At 39.3% G+C, this 25657-nt stretch overlaps 1 protein-coding gene across 1 annotated transcript; it reads right to left on the reverse strand.

Annotated features, from left to right (window-relative positions):
- Positions 1–10246: 10246 nt before the first annotated feature.
- On the reverse strand, positions 10247–21650 carry LOC143584809 (nucleobase-ascorbate transporter 11-like). Its single transcript, XM_077066769.1, has 10 exons — positions 21103–21650; positions 19519–19616; positions 19261–19431; positions 19097–19197; positions 18872–19007; positions 18739–18789; positions 18350–18637; positions 17438–17672; positions 16725–17005; positions 10247–10492 (listed from the first exon to the last, which is right to left on the reverse strand). The coding sequence occupies exons 1-10, from the start codon at positions 21623–21625 to the stop codon at positions 10271–10273; spliced, it is 2106 nt and encodes a 701-aa protein (XP_076922884.1). The 5' UTR covers positions 21626–21650; the 3' UTR covers positions 10247–10270.
- Between the last annotated feature and the right edge of the window lie 4007 nt (positions 21651–25657).

Genomic DNA, 25657 nt, shown 5'->3' on the forward strand with positions numbered 1-25657 from the left:
AGTGCCGGTCCTACCCGCACAATCATCATAGAGGAAACTGAACGTTAACCTATTGACAACCGCGCGTCGAACGGTTAACTTATCCAAAACACTGATATGCCGGTATTCACCGCATAAATAAGTGTGAAAAGAAGTCGTTGCGTGTGGAAGGCGGCAAAACCCGCATAAACACAAAAAACGGCAAGAATTTCTAAGGAAAAGATGAGGAAAACCTTCACGCAGGTCAGTCATAGGTAAAGTTTGGTCATCCTACTAAATGCAAGTGACGGTCTTACCCGCACAATCATGATAGAGGAAACTGAACATTAACCTATTGACAACCCGCGCGTCGAAAGGTTAACTTATTCAGAACACTTAGAAAATCTCTTCAAGGAAAAAATGAGGAAAACCTCCACGCAGGTCAGATATAGGTAAAGTTTAGCCATCCTACTAAGTGCAAGGGACGGTCTTACCCGCACAATCACGAAAGAGGAAGCAAAACTTTAACCTATTATCTGCCACGTTGATAGGTTAACTTATCCAAAGTACTTAAGAAATTGCTAAGTTAAACTAAAATATGCACAAGCGAATCATATATTGTTTATGCGGCAAAACAAGTGCCAAATTAAACTATAATATGCATGAGCAAGTCGTATAACGTTTATAAAGCAAGAGTGACAGTCCTACCCGCACAAAAGATTTATATTCCATAAAATTCAACTGTTACAAGAATGGCCGGGTATCTACCCGCCTACAAGAATATAAATCTATACAAAGATATAAACCTATCCTAACAGTGGGAAGGATCTAAAGGTTCAAGCTTCAGGACCACTCCCTCCAAACCCACTTGTACCCGCACCATCACTTGGCTGTGGCAGTTCAAGGACGGTCTTGAGAATGGTTAGCCCATCATCAGCAGCAGCAACTTCGTTCACCTTCTCCACCACCGGGTGCGGGAATGCGGCATACTGGTTCACTGCTTGGTCATATACAGCTTCAGTATCCACATCATATAAAGGGAAGTTGGAAGGTGGGATGCCCATCTCAACAAACCCTAGACCAAGCAGGAAGCCAGCCTTTTCCCCATCCTCATGAGAAGCGTTCAGAGCTGCGCTCATGGCATCGTCATATGCTGTGTCCGTGAAGACCCGATGCACAACCTATAAAACAAAAATACAAGTATCAAAACCTTTTCTAAGTACAAAGAAAAGCGTAAAGATATTATGAAGCTACGCACCTGCGACAACGCTTCTCGTAGAAGCCATTCCTTGGTAACCAGAGCCTCCTGGAGGGCAGCTTGAGCTTCATTACGGGCGCGTTCGGCTTCGTTCTTTGTAAGGTTGGCAAGCAACACATCTTTGGCTGCAGCCTCTTCGACGCCCTTTAGCTTACGCTCAGTATGGTCAAGCACCCCCCTCTGGTCCAAGATCTCTTGGAGCTTCTTGGCATCTTCCATGGCCAAGGCATCATGAGCATGTTGGAGCCTCTCTAGTTTGGCTTTGAGCTCCTCATTCTCGGCGCGCAGAGGCTCCGCAACAGCTTCAGCCTTGGTGGCCCTCTCGGTTGCGTTCCGCGCAGTTTCCTTAGCCAACCGAAGCTGTTCGTTAACAGCTTGGGTAGCCTTGGAACGGGCCTCGAGACGGGCCTGAACTTCAACCTCAAGGGCCTTGAAGGCCTTCTCCTTCTCCGCAGCAACGGCGGAGAGTCTCCTGTTCTCCTCCTGGATAGCCCGCGCCTGAGCTACTTTTTGGATGCGAGCCGCCTTTAACTTGTCGTTTTCACGACAAAGCAACTCGACGCGCGGCTGCATTCGGGCAAGGAGAATCCGAAGCTCGTTTGTCAGCCTACCCTCTTGGTAGCTCGACATAGCTTCTCCCAGTGCACCACTGGGGGCGGCGTGGCGCGCCCACTCGACGCAATCCACAGCTGTCCGAAGGGTGGTTCCCCGGCGGATGTTCCACCGCGGAACAAACACCTCATTCGAATCCGACACTGCAAAAACAAAAAGCAGTTAGGAAAAGATGATAAAAAACAAAAATATATATAAAAAGGCCAAAATAACCCTATGCACCTGTAGGGTCGACAACAGGCGGTAGCCGCCGAACCCATCACCTGAACCTAACGGATATCCATCCAAGAGGTCAGGCAGATGGGAAGGAGGCAGAGATTGGTTAGAAGCCCCAAACATACCTGCTGAACCGGCCGGGGGCGAAGTAGTCGCCGGTGCCGGAGGCACGGTTGAAGCCGCCGCGGTAGAGACCACCGGTGGTGAACTCACTGGAGGTGAACTCACAACCGTGGCCGCCGCTGCGGAGGAACCCGCAGAAAAACTCACCGCCGGCTCAGTGAAGGACGCAGTGAATATGGCACTGACAGCCGGCGAAGACGTCACAATTGGAACAGTTGCCTCAATCGGATGAGCAACTGAACCAATGCTGCAACAGACGCAGCAGCCTGGGTCATCGCCTCGGGTAGGTTGACCAAACCTACCGTCATGGGTCCAGAGCTGCTCCTCCCCGCATCACCTTGGAATGCGGTAGCATCCACGCCTGCATGAAGACAAGATATTAAAAACAATGGCGGAAAGAAATTGCGGGTAAGATTAATTTATACTTACGAATTCTCTTCAACTTGAAGGTTCTGACCGGCGGGGACGAACCCGACGGAGCCGGCCTCTTCACGCCGGTCACCGTCGTAGAACTTGGTCGCAGGCAGTGGCAGCTGTCTCAACCTCCGAGACTGTTGTCACACCACCACCAGGGTTCCCCGCCACCTCTTCGCTTTCGGTCTCTGAGTCAGATCGATTCACCGATCGGCAGTAGAGGCAACCTTCGCCTTGCCCTTCCCGCAGCAGCCTTCTTCTTCCGCGTGAAGAAAGGACCATCTGCGGATTTCTCATCAGAAGATGACAAAATTAGAGGAATTCCAGCAGAGGTTTGAGCATTGACAGGGCGAGGGTTAAATAACTCCTTACCTGGCCGCGTGGCGCTCAGAATCGGGTGGCCCGGCGGGTAGACCTCCACAAACCGATCCGCCGTTTGCTCCAAGATGGGCAACTCATTCTCATCAAGAGTACGGGTACCCATCCGAGCGGGACCACCAGCTTCCCGCGGATGCAGGAGCGATTGTAGGTTGTTTCCCTCTGAAAACAAAAGAAAAACAGTTAGAAGAAAACTTTAAATCAGCAAAGAAGATGAAGCATACCGTAAGGGATAGAGTTCAAACCGTATTCGAGGACGATGGGGATCTGTGGAGTTTCCGCCCTAGCATCTTTCCACACCCGGCTCATCCCGAGCATCACCATCCCGGACTCCGCAAAGCGGTAAACCGGAGATTGGATCCGGGAAATCTTGGCAAACCATTCCGCCTCCTGGTAGTTGGAGGCGTGAAGGCTGGGGAGTGCTCTCCCGTTCTTGAATGTCATCGCAATAGGGACGACACGGGCAGAGATGTAAAAGAACTCCCGCTTCCAAGACCGAAGACTGCGCTCGGTAGCACAAATCTTCAAACCCTTGATCCGGGTGACCAAGGTATACCACCCCTGGATGCACCTCCAGGAATAGAAGGTCATCAGGCGGTTGACATGGGGCTCCACGCCCAGAATGAGGCACACCATTCAAAATGGCGAATCTTGGCGATCGCCATTGGGTGTACCTCCGTCAGATGTACACCGTGTCTCTCCAGAATACGGTATACAAACTTCGTCAATGGGAACCTGAGATTCCCATAGATGAAGAATTCAGCATACACCCCTATTTTGCCCTTGGGGGCATCGTACACCGTCTGGTGTGGCTCAGGAAACTCAGGCTCGAAAGGCTCGAGCATGAACTTCCTGACGATGTACTGATACTGGTCGACGGGAAGAGCACACTGGCACTCGCCAGCAGTACTCTTATCGTCCCTATCAGAAGTGGACGTCGGGTTCTCAGAATACACGTCCGACTCTTCAGCAGTAACTTCAAGATCATGAGAAGACATGTTTTGAATGTAAACAAGAACGATTTCAGGAGAATGCTCGACAGAAAAGTTAGAGTATTCGCCGAAAATCATTTAGAAGAAGAAGAGAGGTGAAACTGTGAGTTGAGATGCAACCTCTCCTCCCTTTATATACTCATCGCAATGAATGCGATGAATTTAATGCGGAAGAGAGAGGAAAACGCTGGTGCAATGAAACTATGACACGTGGAAAAAGCAAGCTGGCAACAGCTGTTGACAAGACGCGTGCCGTAAACTTCGCGGCCACGCGCCCGAAAACTCGCGCCCACGCGCCTGAAAAAGCGTCTGGAATGACCATATACTGTCACATCGCCATAACTTCCTGCACGTCCTGACACTGTCAGAAGAAACCGTCGGACGACGTTTCAACAGTTTGGACTGTTCTTAGCCTTTCACCAACTCTTCGAATTTCAAAAAGATTCAAAAAGATTCAAAAGTAAGCGGGACTATACCCCTTACCTTGGCAACCAAGTAACTATAAGACAGGTGCGAGTACAGTGTTAAGGCAAAACCCTTCACATACTTAGCACCTGCAGGGAATTGAAGCCAAGAATACCTCGGCAACCAAGTAACTATAAGACGGGTGCGGGTACAGTGTCATGGCAAAACCCTTCACATACTTAGCACCCGCAGGGAATTGAAGCCAGGAATACCTTGGAAGTAAAGTAACTATAAGACGAGTGCGGGTACAGTCAAGGCGAAACCCTTCACATACCTAGCACTCCGCAGGGAATTGAAACCAAGAAGGATCTTCTGGGCCATGCTTGCGGAAACGGGAATAACATCCCCGCATAGCGGGAACGTCGAGAACTAGATTGTTTGAAGCTCCAAGATGGAATTGGTTGTTTTAACATAATTGATCACTATGTTCAAAACTACCAAAACCTCATGGAGAATCTACACAAGTGGAACTCAACGCTCCTGACTTGCGAGGAGGTTACAGACCTACCCGCATCATACCCAAAGATCAAGCAGAAAAGTCGGGAATTTCTGCACGTGACATTAGGACTTCCGCGGGAAGAATCCCCATGGAAAACCTTAAAACTAAACCCTTTTCAAAACCCTTTGCTTAAGTCCAAAAGTTCACCTCACTTATTAACAATTCATGAGAAGAACATTGGAGTGGGGGGACTTGAAGAGGTAGGTCCCAGCAGAGCCCAGTTGGACCCGCAAGACTCACCTCAAAGAGGGACGTCTGCGCAGTTGAACCCGCAAGACTCACCTTCAACAGGGACGTCTGCGCAAAGGCTAAACACGCAAGACTCACCTTGAAGAGGGACGTCTGCGCAGAAACCAACTGGATCCGCAGGACCCACCATGCTCAGAGACGTGACGTCCTTACGCGCAGTACGCAAGCTGTTCCCGCAGGAAAAGCCTCCCAATGGTGAAGTACCCCGCCTGTTCCATCAGGGAAGGCTACCTGCGCAGCAAGGCTACACACACAAGGCACTTAACTCTTAAATAATTCAGTAATGTCACCTGAAGGAGTGAGCAAGCCGGGAACACTCCCGCCCAAAGCCGGGAACACTCCCGCCCAAAGCCGGGAACACTCCCGCCCAAATGAGCCAGTCCGTACGCTACTGGAGGATTTTTTGTACTGTACCTGACGAGGTATGGACAAAAGGTCTGACCAAAGCAGCGACAGCTCACTGTGACAAAGGAATAGTACACAGCCGGTCTGGTCACTATCAGCCGCTGCCTACTCACCAACCCCTGTCACTATTAGCCGCTGCCTACTCACCAACCTGTCGTAGCACGTGCATAGCCTGCAGTTGGTGGAAAAGGAATAGTACACAGCCGGCCTGGTCTCTATCAGCCGCTGCCTACCCACCAACTGCCAGCATGGCATGTGCGTAGCCCACAGTTGGCAGAACAGGAATACTATTCAGCCGGCTGTACCTTCTTGGAAACCTACCTTCGGCTATAAATACTCTAACACCTTGGAATGGTATTGACACATTACATTACCTTATCCCATCTTATCTTCTCTAGCAATCTCTTAATATACACTTATATTCAAGAGCAATCTAGTCTGATTCTCACGCCGGAGGGTGGTCACAAGGAGGTACCCCCCCCCCTTCTCAGTGACGAGCTCACGGTGTCTGTTTTGCAGGTCACCAGAAGAACCATCTTTGCCGGACATAACCCCTCGTGGGAAACATCTATTTAACCCCCAGATTATCCTTAATCTGCCCGGGGTCACTTAGTGTTTCTTCACCGGCATATTCATATTCAGACATGCAGAACCACTACAACTGATTCTTGATTGTTAATACTTGAATCTTGAGTTCTTGATTGGTAATTTCCGTTCAATGTTAATAAGATTTAGGTAAAGAAAACCGTAAATTGATACTTGATAATGAACATTTAGACAATAAAAGTTTGTTGAAACTTGATAATATTCGTTTTGGCATTGTGAAATCAAAACCAAATGAGTAAATGTACTCATTTTGGTCATTTAAAAAGGCAGTTAAATTAGAAAATGAAAATATTCACAACGGAGCCTTCAATATTTAATTAGCTTTAGTCATTCGGAAGCGTTAGGCTGCCATGGGACCTACCACTACTAAGTAGTGACAAATCTTTACCAAGTGATCTAGTCTCATATAGCACATATTCTATGTAAGTATATGAGATATCATGGCCTCGTAATTGACCTTAAATATTTCCTTGAATATTTCCAGCGTATTGTAAACTTTTATTTGTGAAGTAAATATTGAAATTCAAGAATTAAATGTGTTTTGGTGATAGCAGTTTATGATGAATGACTTAACATTTACTAAAAAAAAAAGATATATATTTGTGGTTTGACATTATACATATTGAATTGTGGCTTATTGGAACTTCTGTCAGTTCATAAACTTATCTTCTTTTTACATTTTTTTAATATATTTGACACTTTTGTTTGCTTAATTTTTGTCACCAATATTAACAATATTAGGTAAATAGTTAAAAAAAATAAAATTGTATCGCTGCCGTAGAAATAAAAAACGTGGTAGAAGAGTAGCAAATATATTTATAATGTGTCAATGCCCCACGATCACATGTTCTTGTTTCTGAATTTGTAATCTAAATTAAGACGAATTTATGTTATGTTCAGACATGTAGTGGAATAAATACAGATTTCACTTTCTTCACATTCTCATTTATACTTTACACACATGCTTATATAAAAGGGTCTGGTTTTATTATTAACCACAACATAATTTGAGTTACTCTTTATACCCTTAGGAAATGTAAACGCTATATTTTCATAAGTTTCAAAAACTTATATTTTATGTAATAATTATAGTGATTTACTTCAATCACACGAATCACAAACAAAAGTCTCACTTGAATCCCCTTTATAATTACTGAAATTGAGTCTAAATTCGCAACTACTCCTTCTATTTTAACTCTACAAAAATTAAATTACACCCTTAGTCATAAATATAAATAAAAAGTAAGTTTAATATAACTTGATTATGCTTTATAAATAGTACAATTCAATGCAAATAGCCAAATACTATACGTAATGCTGGCAATCATGATGATTGTTGACTAACCCGTTTGGCTTATCCATGGGTTTAATTTAGCCAAGCAGTTGAACTACTAATAGTTGGCTCAAACCAAGCTTTTTTCGAGTACGCTTTGAGCTATTTGAATAGCCCTATTGTGTATAGTTTTTTACCGGTAACCATAAGAACCTATCTCATACAGCCACTAATACCCTGCAGACTAATGGGATAAGATAAATCACAACTTCTGTTTGGTATGTAGCTTTCATGGGTTAGGACTAGAAACCGTTATAAGTTAGCTGAATCCAAGACCTTTATTAGAGATGAATCAGACCGTGTGTATAGTTTTATATTGTGTAGCCTGTTAGCCGATTTTGGGCACATAGGCAATGGACTAAAGTCTCAGTTAAGCAAAGAAACTGTTGGAAATAAGGCTCTTGATCTAACACAAAATATACCATTTTTCCGGCATATTCAGATTCAAACGTGCAGAACCACAACAACTTATTCTTGATTGTTAATACTTGAATCTTGAGTTCTTGATTGTTAATTTCCGTTAAATGTTAATAAAATTTAGGTAAAGAAAACCGTAAGTGGATACTTGATAATGAACATTTAGGCAATAAAAGTTAGTTGAAACTTGTTAATAAAGAGTTTGACATTGTGAATTAAAATCATAAGTACTAATTTTGGTCATTTAAAAAGGGTAAAATTAAATTAGAAGATGAAAATATTAATCAGTGAGGCCTCAAATATTTAACTAGCTTTAGGTATTCGGAACGTTGGGCCGCTCTGGGACCTCCCACTACTAAGTAGTGACAAAAATCTTTATCAAGTGACCTAGTCTCACATGATGTACATATCCTATGTAAATATACAAGATTTCATGACTTCATAGGTAACCTTAAATATTTCCTTGAATATTTCCAACGTATTGTAAACTTTTATTAGTGAAGCTAATAATGAAATTCAAGAATTAAATGTGTTTTGGTGATAGTAATTTATGACGAATGACTTAACATTTACTGAAAAAAATATATATTTGTAGTCTGACATTATACATATTGAATTGTGGCGTTGTGCATTTGAACTCCTGTCAGTATCGTTCATAAACTTATCTTCTTCTTCTTTTTTAATATATATTTGACCCTTTTGTTTGCTTAGTTCTTGGCACCAATATTAGGTAAATAGTTAAAAATAATATATATATATATATATATATATATATCGCAGTCGTAGGAATAGGAAACATGGTAGAAGAGTAGCAAATATATCAAAAAGGTGGCCATGCCCCACGTTTACATGTTCTTGTTTCTGAACATGTAATATAAATTCAGACAGTTTTATGTTATGTTCAGACATGTAGTGGGGTAAGTACAGGTTTCACTTTCTTCACATTCTCACTTATACTCTACACACACGTTTATATAAAAGGGTCTAGTTTTATTATTAACCCCTACATAATTTGAGTTATACTCTTTATACCCTTAGGAAATGTAGTTAACGCTATATTTTCTTAAGTTTCAAAAACTTATATTTTATGTAATATTTATAGTGATTTACTTCAATCATACGAATCATAAACAAAAATCTAACTTGAATCCCCTTTATAATTATTAAAATCGAGTCTAAATTCGCAACTACTCCTTCCATTTCAACTCTACTAAAATTACATTATACCGTTAATCATACATATAAATAATAAGTTTAGTATCACTGAATTATGCTTTATAAACAGTACAATTCAATGCAAATAGCCAAATACTATACGTAGCACTGGCAATCATATTGATTGTTGACTAACCCGTTTTGCTTATCCATAGGTTTAATCTAGCCAAGCAGTTGAACTATTAACAGTTGGCTCAAGCCAAGCTTTTTTTCAAGTACGCTTTGAGCTATTTGAATAGCCCTATTGTGTATAGTTTTTACCGGCAACCATAAGAACCTATCTCACACAACCACTAATACCCTGTAAACTAATGGGATAAGATAAATTACAACTTCTGTTTGGTATGTAGCTTTCATGGGTTAGGACTAGAAGCTGATATAATATAAGTTAACTGAATCCAGGACCTTTATTAGAGATGAATCCGACCGTGTGTAAAGTTTTATATTGTGTAGCATGTTAGCCGATTTTGGGCGCACAGGCAATGAATCTATAGTCTCAATTAAGCGAAGAAACTGTTGGAAAATCGGACCCTTGATCGGACACAAAACATACAATATGAAAAACTCTTATGACTCTTTTTATTATTTATAACCAAAAATATAAAGTACACCCAAACCCATTACAAGCGATGACCCAATAAATATATAAATTAAACTAAGCCATGGTTATCTATACATATATTAAATAAACCTAAACATAACCAACTAAACAAAAGCCAAATTAAGCTCTTAACTAACTCAACTAATCTAACGAATTAACCAACCCATGATAACCAAAATCCCTTTAAATTTCAGACTTTATATTTGGATTTAAATATTATAAGAAAAGAACTCCCTTGAACCTGAATTAGACTTGAATAAGCTAACCAGTTAAATCCCAATATGAAGAACTATTAAATAAGATAATCAATAAAAAGGGTGGCACAACATATAATAAATTCCCATCTAGCATAAACCATATGTAACTACATAATGTGCTCACTATATGGATCCTAAAACAAACAAATGAACATTCTTGATATTCTTATATATGAACCATAATAATGCAAACTCAACTGTAATCAAATTTATCAAAGAATTAGCCTACTGAGTTGGCAAGAGCAAAATTGACTGTTGACTTTCATGTAAAGTCATGCATCCAAACATTTAGCCCATCTGAAAACTCGGGAAACTTTGCTAGGTAACTTATAGTCATCAAGAGAAGACGGATCCGAGGACAGGTCATCAGAAGTTGACCAACGGTATACTCCCCGTTCTTGTTGACCACCTGGTACAGTGTTGTCTAGTACTATTGCCATCAATAGTGTCACCAGCATGTTCATAGATAGAAGCGCGTTCATTATAAAATCAAACTGGCAATAAATCATTACACGAAATATATATTAGATACAACAGCCTACATACTAAACGCCTCACAAAGACACGTGAGAAGATCACCCCAAATAGGCATTTTGACCCAACGTTTTGCAAAACGTTGACTTTTAGCATTTATAAGTAGGCATGTCTAAAACCAACCAAACAGACAAGGCCAAAATGCCAAATAAGCATAGCCATCTAAGAAGGCATAAATTTAGCAGGACAAAAATCTTTGTAAACACTTTGGGTCCACAAAATTAACCAATAATAGTGTAAAGCACTGGCTGAATTAGCCTGCACTTTACACATGTATTGATTTGATTGGTTTGTTTTGTCGACCTCATTGTACTTTTCAAAGATTTTTGTGCCTGCTAAATTCAAGTTAGGAGATATAAATGAGCCGAGCCTAGTCCAAGCTCTTTTTTAAAGCTCAAGCTCAGTTCGTGAGTCAGTTTTTCAAGCTCAATCTTAAATGGGCTTGTTTATTATTTACAAGGTAATTTAGACCCAATTACAAATTTTGTCCTTTAAAATAAGACGAATTACGGTTCGTGTCCTTTTTTTAGTTTCCTTGCAGGCGGTGTACTTTAAACTTTTTTTTCCTACAAGTTTTGTCCTTTACGCTAACTGGGTTAGAAAAAGTCAGTTAAATCCCATCACGTGAGGCACATGTGAGGGTAGTTTTGTCCTTTCATATATCTCTGCAACTAAACCCCCCTTTATCAGTCTTCCCCCTCCCTTTCAATCGATTCAATTCCCGGCGATTAAAAACCCTCGTATCCGACTCGACTCAACAACCCGACAGTTAATACCTTAAATTGCACATCATTCTCAAAACTTAAAAACGTAAGATGGATGATCCTCCTCCTCCTCGATTCTACATTCGTGAAGCTGATGAACAATCAAATGCTGATGCGTTTTATGGTAAGTTAAAACTTTAGGGTTTATAATTTTAGGGTTTATAATTGGGTTTATTTAACTAACAGCTGTTTAAATCTTGTTTGTGTAGTAAATAATCCACATTTGTTCACGATCAGCTGCACCATGGTGGCAGTTTCACCAAATTTCCTGGACGGGTTTATAACAGAGTCGTTGTCCATTTTGTTGACATGCTAGATATTGACAAGTTTTCAGTTCACGAGCTTGATCGAATCTTGCTTGAATTATCCTATCCTACAGATAAGGTTAGATTCTACCATTATGTAGTACCGGGTTCAGAATTGGATTGGGGGCTTAGAGCTTTGGGAAGTGATGATGATGTTAGGGGATTTGCTAAGTATATTGGAGCTTTTAATCAGTTAATGAATGTGTATGTTGAGCATGAGTTCACCTCTGTACACACATACTTCTGCTCACCCTCAAAGTTTACCATTGAAGAGATAACAGATGAGGAGTTTCTTGCAAGTGAGGTCGTACTAGATGAAGCAAACTCAGTTAAGAAAAGGTTGTTGTTGGAATGGCAAAATAGCACAAATGAGGTTGTTGTTCAAAAGGTAGTTGTGGAACAAGACAAACAGGATGCAAATGTGAATGTTCAAGAAGAGAATAATGTTGGTGTTGTTGAACAACAAGACCAGATTGATATATGTCATGAGGATCCAGAATTTGACCCTATGTTTGGAGAGGATGCTTTTGGTGTGCAACCTACAAATGAGGTGGAGATTGATTACAATGGTGATGTAGATGGAGGTGGGGATGGAGGTGGATATGGTGTGCAGCCTACAAATGAGGTGGATATGGATTACAATGGAGGCGGGGATGGAGGTGGGGATGGAGATAGTGAAGATTCTTCAATTTCAGATGAAGAAAGTGGAGATGAGTCTTCAAGTTCAGATGAAAGTGGAACTGATGATAGTAGGGATTCTAACTATGAAATGAGAGATGAGAGTTCTGATGATGATGAACATCTAGAGGGTTGTCCAGTTAAGAAACCAAAGAATGTGAAGAAATCTAAGAACAAAAAGAAATCTAAAAATGTTAAGAAAACTAGGGATGGTGATGAAGATTCAGAAAGTGATTCAGATAGTGACTTCAACTATGAAGATGGTGAAACACATGATGTAGATGTAGATATGAGGGATTTCAGACTGCATACTGATTTTGAAGTTGAACAGCAGGATGCAAATTGTAGTTTAGAGGGTTTGGACATAGAAATGGATGATGTGATGTTGGATAATGATAGGATGTATAATGAGAAACAAAGAAATGAGGGGGACATGGATTATCTTTTCCATGTGGGACAAGTTTTTGGTACAAAAGCAGAGGTGAAGGATATGATCAAGGCACATGCAGTTGAAACAAGAAGACAAATTAGGATAAGAAAAGATGATTTGGTAAGGGTGAGGGCTGTGTGTGAAGGAGATATGGAAGATGGGTCCCACATGCAGGGGGTTGGATCTAGCAGTGCTAATAAAGATGAGGGACCAGTCCAGAAAAGTATTGGGGGTAGGGGAAAAAGGAAAGACCCACTTGTTATTAGATGCCCTTGGGTACTGTTGTTGTCATACCAAAAGAGAACAGCTTCATGGAAAATTACAAGGTTGATAAATGAACATAAATGCCTTCAATCTAGGGAAATTTATGCTTGCACAGCCAGGTTCCTCTCAAACCATTTGGTTACTGATCTTCAAGATGACCCAAAGCTGAAAGTTAAATCCATCAAAGAAAGGTTTCAAAGGAGGTTTGAAGTTGGTGTGTCTGAGATGAAAGCTTATAGGGCAAAGATGTTGGCCAGGGAACATATAATTGGAAATTTCAGAGGCCAATATGGGTTATTGAGGGATTATATTGAAGAGTTGAAGAGGACTAATCCAGATACAACAGTGAAGCTTGAATTAGAAGAATGCTCAGATCCAACATCTGAGACAAGACAATTCAAGAGGATATACATCTGTTTGGGGTCTTTGAAAAAGGGGTTCAAAGCAATAGGTAGGGATCTGTTGGGACTGGATGGGGCTTTCCTTAAAAGTGCTTGGCCTGGTCAACTTTTAACAGCAGTTGCTCTAGATCCAAACAATGGATACTACCCTGTTGCATATGCTGTAGTTGAAGCTGAAACATTGAACTCTTGGGAATGGTTCTTGGAATGCCTTGGTGATGACTTGGATATAAACAACAGATCCAAGTTTACCTTTATGAGTGACAGGCAAAAGGGTCTTATATAGGCTGTAGATAAGTTGTTTCCTTCTGCAGAGCATAGGTTTTGTGTGAGGCACATTGAAGATAACCTAAGATCACTCTTCAAAGGAAAGCTTTTAAGGGATGCTCTTTGGAAGCTGGCTAGATGTACATCACCTACACACTATAAGAGAGAGATGAACAACCTAAAAAACTTGAACAAAAGGTGTCATCTTTGGGTATCTAAGATCCCACCAGAAACATGGTCAAGGTCACACTTCTCTGATAAGTTTTTAATTTTGTATCCTTTATTCTCTCATAACTTTCAAGTTTTGTCCTTTATATGTTGTGTTTTGTTATAATAGGTAGAGCAATGTCTGATGTGTTGACCAACAACATGTGTGAATGTTTCAATTCAAAGCTGGTAGATGGAAGGGACAAGCCTATTATCACATTGCTGGAATACATCAGAGAATATGTGATGAGGAAGATTGTTACTGTGTTGAAGGTAATTGATAGGTCATCAGGGTTACTAACACCATATGCTACACAAATTATGGAGTCAGTGAAGAAGGAAGCAAGCAGGTGAGTTGTATGTGAATATTTACTTGTCTTGTAAATGATGTGAATGGTTTACATATTTGGATGATAGGTACTCTGTGCATTGGAATGGTGAGGATCATTATCAGGTAACAGGTCCATGTGGTGATCAGTGTGTAGTGAACATGAGCACAAGTACATGTGCATGTAGGAGATGGGAGATAACTGGGATACCTTGTAGACATGTGGTGGCATGTATTTGGGTGAAGGGTGCACATGACAGACTTGTTGGCAGGCAAGAAACATTTGTCAAACCAATTTACACAATGGATAGGTGGAAGGCAGTGTATAGCTACAAGGTGTATCCCATCAATGGTATGAGTATGTGGCCCACATCACAAGTCCCAATCCAGATCACAGCTCCTAAATTCAAAAAGCAAACTAGAAGGCAAAAGAAATCAAGGAAAAAGTCAGCAGTGGAAAGGGAAGATGGTGGTTCAAGGAAAAAGTCAAAGGTTGATGCAAAGGGCAAGGGAAAGGTTGATGCAAAGGGTAAGGGAAAGGCTATGGAGGGTGATGGTCAGAAAGTGAAGGCAGTGAGAAAGACAAAGCCAAAAGGATCAAACACTTGTGGGACATGTGGTCAAAAGGGTCACAACAAGAGATCATGCATGAAAAATCTTGCTGATTAATGTGCCTACTGTTTGACTGTTTTTGTAGTTTTTATGACTTTATGGTATGGATATTTTTAAGTTAGACTTTTTTTCAAGTTTTTCATGGTATGGATGTATTAAGTTGTTGCCTGGACTAATGTTGCTTTAAGTTGTTGACTTTAATATGGTTGATTAATGTTTAGTAGTTGTTAAATGACAAGTAGCTTTTAATATGGTTGTTCATTATTTAACTTGGTTGTTGTTTGCATTTATGGTTGTTGGTAATGGTTGTGCAGAACTGCAGATGGATCAGATGTTACTTATTTTAAGGGTTTGGACATATTTGCCCTTGGATCAGATTTTACATAATTTAATGGTTTGGCAGATGGATGTTTGTGCAGATGACTCATTCATCTTTTTGTGCATATTGTGCAGTTTTTACTTATTTGCCCTTGGATCAGATCAGATCATATTATGCAGTATTCATCTCTTGGTTTATGGTTTATAGATGTTGTAGATGGATGTGTAGATAGTGCACAATGTGCAGATTGTGCATCATGTGTAGATAGTGCACAATGTGCAGATTGTGTATAGCATCCATCCAAAAGTCCAAAATAAACTAACCAAAGATCCAAATTAAATCCAAAATAAACTGATGATACATTGCTTAAAAGGGATCCAAAATTACATCCAAAATAAAGTAAAAATACATAATACTTAAACTGCATAAAGTCCTAAATTAACTAATAAAGTCAAAATACAAATAGTCAACAACTTCAAATTCAGTCAACTAGTTACATTTTCATTGCAATTACAATTGCAATGAAAATGATCCAACTAATGACCAATCTGTTCTTCATCTTCCTTGTTTGTTCTTTATAACTCTCTAAACTTTGTTCAACCTTGTTTTTCGACTTCAATAAGCCCGGGATAATCTCCAATGCCCGTTCACACATTGGTGGGTCACGTCATCCAAGAAAGGGGCAATCCGATGTCTGGAAAAGAGGAGAAACATGAAGTATAAACAATTGACTGGAACTTAAATCGAATTACACACTTACCATGTCCGGACAAGAGAAAAACCGACGACCTGGATTTCTATCAGTCTATGAAGTTCGAACAACTGCTACCTTGCCACAAACACAGTAAGCCATCATCAATTGAGCCCTAATTGATTGAAGCCCTAATCGTACCCTGATCGATTGAAGGTGGGGTTGGGTTAAAAAGAGGGGGAAGACTGATAAAGGGGGGTTTAGTTGCAGAGATATATGAAAGGACAAAACTATCCTCACATGTGCCTCACGTGATGGGATTTAACTGACTTTTTCTAACCCAGTTAGCGTAAAGGACAAAACTTGTAGGAAAAAACAGTTTAAAGTACACCGCCTGCAAGGAAACTAAAAAAAGGACACGAACCGTAATTCGTCTTATTTTAAAGGACAAAATTTGTAATTGGGTCGGTAATTTATATGCATTCGTTTAACAAATTTTTCTAACTATACTTTTTATATGTAATAAATATAATTATATATTTAACTCAATAAAGAACCATATAAATAATAGGCTCGCTAAGGCTAGCGCGGCAGCTCGAGCTCTATAAGTGAAGCTCGGGCTCGTTTCCTAAACAAGCTTATTTATAAAGCTCGAGCTCATTTAAGCTCCAATCGATTCAAGTTGTTACTGAGCCGATCTCGAGTAGCTCGTGAGCCGTCTTGGCTCGTTTACACCCCTAATTCAAATCTTCTTATCCGGCTCCACTTATGTGGTGTTTTCTTGTTGATTGCTTTATGTTTAATTTTGGCATGATTAAAAGTCACTGTCTATTTTCATAATTTTCCAGGGATACATTCTTGAATTAGCGTTGACTTGGTCAAACACGTTAAATTCAAAACCAGAAAACAATACAAAACGAACACACCTGTTTATTTCCAGAGTGAATTGGCCCGTCTGCTGCTGCTGAGTAAGGAATAAAGTAACCGGGAAGAATAAAGGCAGTTTCTGGTTGATATTGTTGAAAATATGCCGGTAAAGACAAACCAATAAAAAGAGATACACCAACTATCATTATATTTCTGAAGCTTGCGGTGTGAGTATACCGTAATGCTGAGAGCCCTAATGCCACAACTAGGGCCCACACGAAGCACAACAAAGAAGCAGCCAACGCTTGCGGTATAGAAGCAAGAATCGCACCTACTTTACCTGATATAATCTCATTAAACAACAGATTCAATTCATTTAAACATTAATAAATGTTAGAGTAAGTTCTAGTCTTCATCTTTTATATGGGTAACTCGCAATTCTTGTCCTTTAACTTCAATAAGTACAGCAAACCTCCCTGAAGTTAGTATTTATATATGCCTTTTATTTTTAATACAAAAAGATTAGTATATATTTGTTTTTTAGTAGTAAGTTTATAATGGTCATTTTCCCTTAAGTTTACCTAATCTAATGTCTATTAGTGGAAAGAACAAAAAGTGTGACAAAATATAATCTTCAGAAATAAAATCTAATGTCTATTAATGGACATATTTGTACTTATTGAAGTTAAAGGATACACTTTTTGTAACATAAAGCACAAATACTGTAATTTACCCTGAATGTTATTAAAAAATTAAGAGAATATAGATATACCAATGAAAGAGAAGATGATTAAGATAACCGCTCCCACCTCCACAGCCCGTCTACTAGCCACCTTTGTGATGGCAACCGTGTGAGCATTTTCAGTCAAAGTTGTTGACCCGCCTCCTGTGCCCCAGAGCCCAGCCAATACACTACAAAAGCCTTCCAAACCTATTCCTCTACTTACAACACCTCGCGTAGGAGGTTTTCCATTAATATGCACTGATGCCGAATAATACGTCCCAACCTTTAAAAAAAGACCACATACGAATCAAATCTAATCTTGGGCATATGCACTTTTTAATATTCAATTTAATTACTCTAAAAGTAGGCTTATGAACGGACATGAACGGAGCATGTTTGTGTTCATTCGTTTAACTTTAACCGAACAAACGATCGAACACGAACAATAAGACAAACAGGGTTTTCTTGTTTTTGCTAGGTCGTTAAGAAAATGCTCATCTTCATGTTCGTTTATGTTCGTTCGTTAACAGTACAAAAGAAAGGTTCATGAATGAACATAACTGAAACAGATGAACGAATATAACTTAGCTAAAACCAGTTAGAAGTAATGAGAAGAGCATGTTGGACCTAAAAAGTTATTAAAACCAGACTAAGTTGTAACGGGCCAAAAAACTTTAAATGAATATATTAATGAGCATAAAAGAATTCAAATGAGCGTAAGTGAACTTTCACGAACATAAACGAGCCAACCAGACTTTTGTTCATGTATGTTCGTTTGTTAAATAAATGAACATAAATAAACTTCCCGCCTGTACGAACTGTTCACTGCACGTTCTGCTTGTAATTACAAAGAGGGGGAACCCTCAAAACTTAAGAGACCAGAAACCCTAAACAGACCTATAACAGGCCTGTGGGCTAAAGACAATTAGCGACTAGCAACAATCTATATTTAGCGGTTACCGAGTCAACCGATGCCACGAAAGACACAACTGCCATGATGATGGAGGTTCTTAGATGAAAGATGGGGATACCCCATTGCAAAGGGTAAGGTATCCTAATCCAGTCAGCAGTTGCCCATGCATTAGATGCATCCGTCCTGCAATGCTTCATCGTATACGCGTGTTTAATACATGAATCGGTTAACATATTGGAGACAGGTATGTCCGCACTACATCCTTTGTAGTTGTATGCACCGCCAGCTGTCAAGAAACACGCGTACACCCATATAATTACAATGCTCAAAGGGACCTATAAAAAGATTAATATTGTTAACATCAATATTATTTGTTAGACATAAATATTATGATAAAAACGAAGAAAAAAAAAGAGAGAGAATTTATGATACGTACCGCGTATATTTGGAATACACGGTTTCCAAAAACAGATACTCCCCGGAGGTGCTACAAAAAAGAAGCAAAACTATAACATTTTACATTGAAGTTCAAACAAACTACTCAGACAGAAAATATTGTGCGCGCTTACCAGAGAAAAAATAAGCACCAATAATATTTGAGGAACACTGATCTCAATGCAACTACCAGCTAGCGGGAAACCATAACTGAAAAACGCCAACCCCACAGCTCCAATAGTCGGTGCAACCACAACTGGATTAATCAACCTGCAGTGAATAATTTGAACTAACTCACTCAACAGTGTATTTTATTTCAAAATTTAAAGATATTGACCGCTTTTCATTAAAGTATTTACCTTAATAACAAGGACATTAAGCCGCTCAATCCAATAATGCATTGAAAGATAGAACTAACAATTATAGCCCCTTGGAGTTCCCGCATTATGTGTCTAAATTTCTGTAATATAGAAGATTATTTAAGATGCACGTGAAGGGAATAAATAAGTAAATCAAAACTTACATTTTCAGAAAGATTTCGGTACTCGTGAGCATTGATGATAACTAAAGCGGGAGCCAAAAACACAAACGAACTCCCTTGAACCAATGGTAAGCGCGTCCCAAAGTATGAGTGCAAGATTGTGGTTAAACCAGAAACCAACATTATTGTGGAAATTACAGTGGCGGTGTCCTTCTGTTAGAAACAAAGTATAAAGTATTATAACTTAAAACAGTTATTTATGAAATTTCATTAACGGAAGGAAAAGGAAGAGTGGCTGACATCGGTGCCACCCATGGCGGGGACAATGATTAACGGGACGAAAACAAGTGAACCCGCGAGTGAGAGGTAATGCTGCATACCGTAGTACATGAGTGGGACTGCATTGCATAGAATAATGAATTTAAGTCAGCAGTACATATGATGGATCATAAAAAGAAGGCAAAATAAATATTAAGATTACAAACTGTGACTCAATGGCCGATAATAATTCATACTCGCAGATTGATAAGTCACACTCTTAACTTTCACTTTTGCTGCCAAGGTGAACACACTCTAACGGAAAGCATATTATGGAATAATGAAAACTATTAACGAAAAATGATACTTTTTCACATAAGTGTTAAGCATAAAGTTTCGTAACAATGCAACAAGGTAAAGCATATAACCGGCGAATTGAGTTACGCTAAAGAAAAGGATTGAGAAGTAGTGAGAGTGATTATTTCTTCAAGTATTAAAATCCAATTTGCCTAAAATGAAATTCAAATTGTATAAATAATTACATTTGTTAGATTGAACACAATCAGATCTAGTATAGGCTACTTTCAACCAGTGTTGTAAAAATCTGAATTAGTCAGCGGCAAGTCAATAATCGGTGGCTTACCAATTCAATTTCATGTATTGGACCCTATAATCAGTAGTCGGTCAAAACTGGTCAAAATCTTTTAAACATTTGAAAATTAGACTTATTTTGAAAAACTATATATAAATAATCTTGAAAATTAGACTTATTTTGAAAAACTATATATAAATAATCTTGAAAAGGCTAGACCGAATAAGAAACGGTGTGTTTCGCGAGAGATTAGGGGTGGCGAACATAGTAGACAAGATAAGAGAGTGGAGATTGAGATGGTTTGGACATGTAAAGAGAAGACAGACGACGAATCCTGTTAGATCCGTAGAAAACATTACTTTAGAGGGGAGGAGGGGTAGAGGACGACCGAAATTGACTTGGGATGAGAGGATTAGGCATGATTTGATAGACCTAAACCTCTCCGAGGACATGGTTGAGGATAGGAATTCGTGGAGAAGTAGAATTAAAGTTAAGGATTTTTAGAGAGAATTGAATACCTTAGGGCTTAGACTTAACTTATTTAGGTCACATACCATAATGGTATTTCCCTTACATATATTATTATTATTATTATTATAATTATTATTAGCTTTTATATAGCTGTTAAACTGTGATCTTATTATTAATATTATTATAATTAGTAGTAGTTTTTATATAACTGTTAAACTTTGATTTCCTTTATTTTGCTTCATTCACATGTACTTAGAGCCGAGGGTCTCTCTGGAAGCCACCTCTCTATTCCTTTGGATAGAGGTACGGTGTGCCTACATCCCACCCTCCCCAGACCCTACTTATAGCTTTGCTGTCGGTGGGATTTTACTGGGCATGATTGATTGATTGATTGATTGATTGATTGAAAAGGTTACATATTAGTACGATTAATCGCTAGTTCTAAAAGACTGCTTTGAACATGATCAAATACTAGATTCTTGTAAATATAATAAACACAATGCAATAATAAATTTTAATAATTTATCATTCAACATTCAAAATCATTAAATAAAAAAACAAACCTAAACCAGGATTATCTCTGATTCCACACTTGATTTCTGGTGGATTTTGTGCTCCAAAATCTCCTTCATCACCTCCAGGATACTTTATATCAATCACTTCTTCTTCCTCATCTTTATTATTATTATTATTATTATTATTATTATTATTATTATTCTCCATAACAACTGGACCACCAACATTACCTGCAGTTCCATGATCTTCACCTCTTTCTTGTAAAATGGGTTCAGTCTCATTATTATTATTATTACTACTACTATTCCTATTAGGGTTCACCTCGGGTCCAATTTCAGAGTCATTTGCAACCCTCGGCGGCACTGAGCCACCGCCGCCGCCGCGAGCGGAGCTTGAAGAGCCAACTTCGCCGGAAAAAATGGAAACAAAGCCGGTTCGTTTAGCCCAGGATCTCAAATCTCGGGCATTGTGGTCGCCGTGGGGTACAAAAGGCTTGATTTTGGATCTCAACTTTTTGTCTTTTTGTTTGTCGGCTTTGTTGGTTGATTCTGGGTTCGATTCATGTTCCATTGCAGCTTTTTGTTGGCCGATTTTGAAGAAAGAAAAATATTATGATTACAATTACAACAATTTGCAGTATATACCCACAAAGAAAGAATTAATGGATGATTTGGTGAGATTTACCAAAGGGTTTTTGGTGACCGTTACGGAAGAGAGAGAGAAAAAGAAGATGGGTCAAATTGGTCACTACTTAGATTTCAAGTTTTTCCTTTTCTTTTTTCTTTCTGAATTAATCATATTGGCTTCAATAATTATTGGGAGAGATCTAAAGATACTTGTTAAAGAAGATTGTATTGAAGATAGATGATACATGATGCATCTACTATAGCTATAGCTCTCGTGAATAATCCCGTTTTTTCACAGTCAAACGAAAACACATTAAATCATGGTTTCATTTTATTAGGGATTGTGTTGAAGATGAGGAGATCGAAGATGAACATGTTAATTAGCCAAGAGATTCAAAAAGTCGACAGACTCATGAAAGCACGCGTGCAAATCAAGTTTAAGGAGATATCTAAACTGCACGTAGTTGAAGACCTTCCTAATCATGATGTCGAAATTAGGGGGTTGAATGAAGGCCAGGTAATTTAAGTGTTAAGGGTCTGTTTGGTATTGAGTAACGAAATAAAGGATTGAATGAAATGGGCGAGGGAATGATGAAATAGATCATTACCATTCTATTGAGATGCTTGGTTACCATGTGAGAATGGAATGAATTATTACTTTATGTTGTTTATTAGGCTAGAAAGGGCCATAATAAAATAAAAATGGTGGTGGGTGGTGAGCGGCGGTGGCGATGGATGGGAGCTGTAACATCCTAGAAAAATCCATATTTATTTTTGACTAAAAATGTCAACTTTGAAAGTTGGAGGATTAAAATAACCTCAAAATCAAGTAATGGGAAAAATGAGATAAGGAAAGATTAAGCATCTTATGTTTAAGGAAGTAGGAAAATCCATCCCACATGGATAGATGGAAGAAAAAGGGAAGCATTCCATGGGTATAAATAAGGAATGTAATTTTCATCCCACATGAAAACAAACAAATAAATGGAAGCTCTTTATAAGGAAGTTTCCATAAAAATGTTTTAATGTGGCTAACCACTCTCCATAGTCCTAGTGGAGGGTGCGAAGCACCCGATGCGCACGGACTCGAGCGATGGGCGTAATGTGGCGTTTTGATGGCGCACTTTGCACTTCGCACGCTCGCAGAGCCGCATAAGGGCCGCTTTAGTATTTTTGGAAATGGAAGTATGATTAAGAAATGACAAGTTATCAAAGACAAGGGACCAAAAGTTGAAAATCGGATTTCGGGACCCATCGCGCTACGCGATGAGCCCAGAAAGATCACCATCGCGCTACGCGATGGAGTTGCATGAGTCACCAGACACGTGTCGCAACGGGGGACACGTGGCAGACGCTAGGGCTGAGTCAGCATGCCACGCGTCAAAACCTGACATCGCGCTACGCGATACCCCAGTAAAAAGGACCATCACGCTACGCGGTGTTTCCCAAAATCGGCTATAAAGGGGGAAGCTAACGGCATTTCCATTCTCACACCAAAACACCACCACTCACACACACTTAGCATCGAGAAGCATGTCGACCTCGTAGTGCGTTCCAAGCCCCGAAGTTCTGACGATTTGAGCCTCGATACGCGATATAAAGTAGAATTGCTGCCCGTACAAACTTAGGCATATAAACTCCAAATACCGCATAAGGTAGGGGTTCTGCCTAAATATTATTTTATTATTATATTATATGGCTTAGACCATAGTCAGGGGTATAGCCCAAAACCTTGATCATGATTATGTGTCACACCCCGACTAGCACAATGCGGAAGCGTAAAACGGGAATGTAACAGACACCTCTGATATCAACACATTGTTTATAAAGAAACATTACAAACTAATTTAAAATATATTACATTTCTTCGTTATATCATTGTTTTACAGTCTAGGCGATACAAACAAAACTAGTTCGTTAATTATACATTCTTATTACTAACACCCTTGCTTCTATTCACATAGCATCGACCACACACTTCAGGCAAGTAACAGGTCATCAAATTACTCCGATTTAGGTACACCTGAAAAGCAGTTAAAACGGGTCAACTACTAGAGTTGGTGAGTTTCACGAGTTTCAAGAAATCAGTAATGAGTACTCACAAGTCAACACTTGTAATCATGAAATAAGTATGTATGTATGTAAATGATGTATGTGATGTAATTATGCTAAGCTACAGTGAAGCCTGGACTGTTCGTGCTGCGTGCCTCCATTTTCCACGCTCAATCAACCACTGTGGCCCCTTTCCGCCCACAACATGCCCCGGTAGCTATGTCTAACACTACATAGCTGGTTCGTAAAATTTATGGTCATGTGCAAACGGTTTTGGTGTCTCAGCAAACCGTGCCGGCTCCGTTTGGGTTTGTCAAACCAATAGTACTATTCACAAGCCACCGGCTCGAAGTTAATCACTGTGATCGTGGGGACTTTCGTGTGTTAGCACTTAGATAATTCACATCATCACATGTTTCAGATAAGTATATAGATATAATCAAACATGCTTTTCACCCCAAAAGTTCGTAAAACAGTTTAAAAGTGGGGTCATGAAACTCACGGTTTAGTAGATATTCAGTACTGTATCAGCTCGTGGTTTGTTCGGTCTGCTATCAGTAGTTTCTATAATCAATATTATAATAATATTAATATTTTAATATTATTATAATTTCAATATAAGCTGGGCTGTATAACTAATCTGGGTGTAGCTGGAACGCCCAGAAAGTGGCAATAGGCTTAGGTTGTGATGTTGTTCAATGTCTAATACTTAAAACCGAACTTGGCTCAGACTCCCGTTTTCCCAGCTGGGCCAAGTTGCTCGTTTACGCGTTCAGAAAGCAGTTATGGGAAAATAAGCTTGGGTAAATGTATTGGTTAATAACATGATTAAGTTATAAAGAAATATCACATACTGGGGTCCCGGATTAGCCATGGGGCCCGTTTCCGTTTATTCAGTTTGATTTGAGAAGAAACGCGCACAATCCACCCGGATTGTCCAGGTTTCTCATAGAAAAGTTCATTTTCACTTAATTAGTCCAAACATATGATTTTTGATCACTTTTGGTGTTTTGATTTTCCCGCAGGTTCACTAGTCGCGAACTTGCCGGTTGTTATAAAAACTGAATTTGTTTAATATTCAGATTAGCATAATTAATTAACCGTTAATTATTAAATTATGAAAATTTAACCACTTATCAATTAAAATATGTAGATTTTTATAAAAATATTTCTGGAATTTATTTACTGATTTATTAATTTATAAAAATTCATTTTATCAGCTATATTTTGCCTGAAAATCGTCCGTTTACCCTGAACAATTTCAAAAAATTCCACAAAAATTCCTGAATACTAAAATCATGTCCCAAAACAACCTGTATCAATTCCAGAATGTAAAAAGCTCGTGCAATATTCTTTTCGGCCCAAATTCGGCTGTAAAAATTCACACGAACGCAAATAAACAAAACACCTTTAAACTTCTCGAAATGATCTCAAAATTCATATGTGATCAAAATACATCAAATCTGAGTTCCCAGAAAATTTTAATAATTTTTGAAGTATTTTAGCTATTTTTCCCAAATAAACGTCCCAATTCGGTAATAAATTCGCCAAATATTCTCGGATGGTCGAAAATATTACCAAATTTGAACATGGACTTATTGACATGGTCTCTGATGTTCCTGAAAAATTTCAAGTCCTAAAAATATGCACATCACAACCTTAACCTAAATAGCCCGTAAGCGAGTGTTTCGGCATTACCTTAGCGGGTTTGGCTCATTTACGACCTTTTAATCAAGTTTTCAGGTTCTTGTGCTTCTAAGAAAGCTAGGTACAAGTCCTATATCACAAACCAAGCAATATTTCATCAACATAACAGCCCTTAAGTTAGGGTTTCGGCTAGTGCACAAAAACGAACTTTTGAACCGTAAAAACGTCGTTTCAACCCTTTAATCCGTGTTTATGGCCAAAAAAACTATCAAAACAG

This window comes from Bidens hawaiensis, unplaced genomic scaffold (assembly GCF_021521415.1).
Source record: "Bidens hawaiensis isolate Kalapana, Puna unplaced genomic scaffold, B.hawaiensis_p1.1 tig00033471_1, whole genome shotgun sequence".
In the NCBI taxonomy this organism is placed as follows: domain Eukaryota; kingdom Viridiplantae; phylum Streptophyta; class Magnoliopsida; order Asterales; family Asteraceae; genus Bidens; species Bidens hawaiensis.